Here is a 4773-nt window from a genome sequence, read left to right as displayed (position 1 = left end):
CTAACGTGTCATCTAATACCGCTTAAATTGAGTCCAGGTTGCCAAATGACAATCATGCCGTCGTATGCAAGGCTTTACTCAAGTGTCGGGACCCCATCGAGGCAGTTGTCCGTGGTTATGGCACGATCGGTGGCACTTATCAATTAGTGGAAGGTCAATCATGTAGTCGAGAGAGTCGATCTTCTTTACGTGTGATATTCAACCCAGGAAAGGCTCTAGAGCGCTGACTGTGTGTCAAGTAACTTTAGGTTCCATCAAAGTATAGTTTCGTCCAGTCTCGGCTTCCCAATGAAGGCGTACTTTTGTGCCACCGAATTGATCTTCATGGCTGGCGTTGCGATCGACCCAGTAAGAAGCGGTGAGACCCCACACAACCTGTGAGAGAGCGTGACGTATAGGTTGTCCATATTCAGTCGTGAACACCGGGGTATTTTCGATAATCCTCGATTCGTGCGCACGGACATGTCCTGCACATATACCAGCTCGTATCACGGATGACACGTAATCCTTGTTGTGGACAGAGTATGGTGGCCGTAGAGACTTCATGTACTCTTCTTTCGGGGGATGAGAGGTTAGTGGAGACTCCCAGGTGTCAAACGCGACAAGTCGGTCCTCTCCCGCTATTAGCTCCCACCGGAACTTGGGCAGAGGTTAGAGTGGTATTAACAAGTTATATCATTTCCCACATACCTGTACTAATTTGAGGAAGTCTTCCGGACGAAGTGGTATCTGTCCTAAGAATGAATCCGTACTTGCGTTGGTAACCTCTAAAATGTGAAGCTGCCTGTCGTGGTGAATGAATATCCATTTTTGGTTTTTGAACTTATTCCATTCTTGAAGAGACAATCCCTGCAAATAGCCACGATTGAGTCCCCAAAAGGGCCCGGTGCTAGCAATCGACCACGATATGGACATAAAAGCCATATCCCATGAGCCAGATGTGATGGCCAACTCTATTCTTTCGCTGTGGCGCCGAGAGGAGCGGCCTAGTTGGCAATCGAAGAAGTTCAAGAAAGCAGCTTCAATTTCAGGGTCAGCCGCATCGGTCAGGACAATTGAAGGCCTTGGGGGTGCGGCTGAATATTCGATAAAACCTTGTTTGGGGCTACGAGGTGGAGCAAGCTCAGTAGTGTCTTTTTGTTGTGATGGATTAAGTAGCTGCTTTACGAACGACGCGGGATCAATCGAGCCGGCATAGTGGAAAATTAAGCCTTGTACCATTCTGTATCGAAGTCCGATTTCCTACTGAATGTGAGCACAAAGCTAAGAAAGGAAATGGTGCAGGCAATACGTACCTTTTCGAACATTTCAGCGAGTTGGATCAACACCTCCAATGCACGTCTCAGAGCTTCTTGCGCTTTCTTTAACGCCTTGCGGACTTTCTTGCTTGAGGGGCCTGCAGAAGATTCGTGTGCAGCTCTGATCGCTATAGCCTGAGCTTCAATCACTCTAGCCTGCTGGGCCATCAAAGCAACTACCCAGGAGCGGAATTCCTCTCGACTTCTTTCGTGTTGAACCAGATGAGCTTGAGCTAATCTTTCGTGAACTGTATGAATCTGATCAATGACCTGTTCTACCATTGATCTCATGTCATTGCTCGCATCTAAAATGACAGCTCTCGTCTCATTGTGCTCGGCTTCAATTTGATGTCCTATCGCAGCGGCCTGCGTTTCTACTGCGTAGCGCATCTCATGATGCTCATTGGATTCGAGCTCCTGGATGGCCCCAGTAACCGCATCCACCTGATATTGTACGTGCCCTTGATATGCATCTACACGATCCCCAATGTACGCAGCCATATCTACCAAGTCTTCGCGAACCGCATTGACGGCTTCATCAAGAGCTTGCTGCTGTATGGATTGTAGCTCGCGTGTATGTATGTATAAAGCATCTAGCATATCATTGCGATTATTGAGGGTAGCATTGACGATAGTCTGGCCCGTTGCATCGAGTTGTCGGAAGGCTTCCGTCTGTTGGAAGGCAAGAAGGTCAATATTTTCTCTGTACGCGCAATAACTTCAGCATTTTATCATAACCTGAAAATTGGAGCTTGTGAGCTGACCTGAGCGACACGGTGATTTGGAAATGCATCTCGTCTCTCAGGACAAATAGCGAGCTCTGTATATCCTGGAGTCTGCCATTTTTCCACTCGCTTGCTAAAGCTTTCTTGAAGCTCTTCCACTTGGTAGCCCTGCCATCCACAGCGAGGCTCTTAAAAACATCTTGCAGCTCATGATTAACACCACAACATTGTATCCTCAGTTTCTCTAATGAAGCATCCGCAGCGGTCCAAACAGTTGTAGTCTCTGGGGGGGATATCGTGTCTTTCAACCGCTCTGTGGAGGCCTGGAGTTGGTTTAAGACTGTAGACATATTGAAAGTGTCCTCGCTCATTCCATCCGCAGACACGTAGATCTTCTTTGATGTCGCGAGAATTTTTGCGCTGACCTCAACGAACTGGAGGATGTTTCCTGCCAGACTTATAGCAGCGAGCGCTTCGATGGGCATCTTAAGAGCGGTATCCACCTGTGTTCAGTAGAGAAAAGATCGAAGAACTGAAGTTCCCCTGGAATATTTCACACTCCCGCTGTTTCAGCTCGGAGCACAGCCTTGTCGCTTTGCATTGTGATAGCCTCGCTGCAGTGCAGCAAGACTGCGTTCTGGGGCCAGTATTGGACCGAATTCTCGATCGACGGGCATGACGATTTGGGGGTCGAAAAGTCGCCTTTTTTTGTTAAAAGGTTGAATGAATTTAAAATAGTTAGAAAGGTGGAGAATGTGCCTATAGTGATTTTGAGTTGACCATAGGCTTCCGGGGTCTACAGTCGATTCGGAAAAAGACGATCAAATACAGAAATTTACTGAACCCTTTTCCGTACGGAGGTGCAGGACCTAAGTTATGTCACACCGCCTTCGCGGACAGGGGGTAGAACACCAGAATCGCGCGTCGATTCCTAACGCGTTCTATTTTCTTAGCAATTCCTTTATAAAGTTAGACAGCTATGGAAAAATTTAGCTATATTTGTAATACCTTTCAATGGAACCCAGAAATGGGTATTCCATTAATTCGACTCTACCCTTCTACTCCTTAAAAGAATCGCGGTCTAAAAGCTTCACGAGACCAAAAGCGCGACGTTTAAATGGCTGCCCGTTACGGCTTAAATATAAAGCAGATTATAGTAATGCTTAAGCTATCTTAAAGGCAGGTCCTCTACGCTCTTAATACTCCTCCTACTCTAAAGAAAGCCTCTGGTTAACCTCCTATTCTTAACGCTAAATAACGAAAGCACCTTATTAAGTTTATATATGCTTCGAGGAAGAACCGTTAAATAATATATAAGGAGCTAACAAAGGAGTTTAACTTTTGGGATGCTAGATATATAGCAATTAAGAATGTTCTTAATTAAGAAGGATTCTCTCTCCGTTAGGCTATACAGAAGCCTCCTATCTCTAAAAAAAATAGGAAGCTACGTCTTGCCTTCGCGAAGGAGTATAGGAAGTAGACCTTCCGTAATTAGTGCTCGATTTTATGGTTTAATAAGACTTAGGTAATAAATAGAAAGAATTAAAAGTGCCAAGTACTTTGTTAAGCTGGTGAGAAGTGGGATAAGATGTGTATTAAGGAGAAGATATAACGGAAGAAAGGATGGATGTGGTAGGGGAATATAAAGGGGCCTAGTTTCTGTTGGGAGAAGGCTTAGGGAATAATAGGAGGAGCTATATATTGGGAGTATATAGTACTTAAAGTAGCTTAATATCTTTATAATATTAAAGGGCTAAAAGGGATGGTAAGAGAGCTTCTTTTATATAAGATAATGCTCTAGGGCATACTACGAAAGAGATAAAGGAGCTACTAGCTGCCTTAGCTATTGTCGTTGTTAACTGGCCTTCTTATTCTCCAGATTTAAACCTAATTAGGACGCTTTAGAAGCATATAAAGGAGTATTTATAGTTCCACTATGGAGAGTGTAAGTTTAAGTCCTACGTAGAGCAGCGAGAGTGAGTTAAGGAGGCTTGGACGAAGGTAGTTACCCTAGGACTATTACAGGAGTTAATTAAGAGCATGCCAGCTCGTATGCAAGCTATAATTAACGCAGAAGGGAAGTTTATAAAATATTAGAATAGAATATAGGAATATCTTAGTGGTTGCAATAGTTGATTCTGCCGCTTATTCTGCCGGTTTTAGGCGGTGTGATATAACTTAGGTCCTACACCTCCGTACTCGCGCATGATAACTATCACATATCTAGGGGGGTCATTTGGCGCGGTTACGACCCGGGTTAATACGAGGTTAGGGCCACCCCTGCTGATAACGCGCCCGACCCCGCACTCGGTCGCGCAGCGACCGCCCCCAAGTACCCTCGCACGCGATTTTGGGCGAAAAGGTACACAATTTAAGTTTGATCGGTACTTCTAGGCGGTCACGTAATGTTGCTCTGAATTTAAAACACCTGCACTGCAGTAACCGAGACGCCTTAACGTAGGACTGTACTCTAGTAACCGAGACGTCTTAATATAAGACTGCACTATGGTTACTGCAGTCCTATATCGAGGCGTCTTGGTTACCGCAGTCCTATATTAAGGCGTCTCGGTCGCTGCAGTGCAGTCATACATTAAGGCGTCTTAGTTACTGCAGTTGTACATTAAGGCGTCTTAGTTACTGCAGTACAGTCCTATATTAAGACGTCTCGGTTATTAGTATAGTCTTATATTAAGACGTCTCGGTTACCATAGTGCATTTGTATATAGAGGCGTCTTAGTTAGTTACTGTAG

General features: G+C 45.0%; 1 protein-coding gene across 1 annotated transcript; it reads right to left on the bottom strand.

Moving 5' to 3' along the window:
* Positions 1-215: 215 nt before the first annotated feature.
* On the bottom strand, positions 216-2373 carry K441DRAFT_675627 (uncharacterized protein; the record flags this gene model as incomplete). The annotated part of the gene is made up of 5 exons (XM_067650871.1): positions 216-227; positions 301-639; positions 691-1242; positions 1296-2001; positions 2063-2373. 5 exons carry the CDS (start codon positions 2371-2373, stop codon positions 216-218), a joined length of 1920 nt encoding a protein of 639 aa, XP_067506169.1.
* Positions 2374-4773: the final 2400 nt, after the last annotated feature.

The sequence above is a fragment of the Cenococcum geophilum genome (assembly GCF_001692895.1).
Source record: "Cenococcum geophilum 1.58 unplaced genomic scaffold K441scaffold_12, whole genome shotgun sequence".
Taxonomy (NCBI): domain Eukaryota; kingdom Fungi; phylum Ascomycota; class Dothideomycetes; order Gloniales; family Gloniaceae; genus Cenococcum; species Cenococcum geophilum.
Note: the sequence above shows the minus strand (reverse complement) of the source record. Positions and strands in the feature narration are given on the sequence as shown.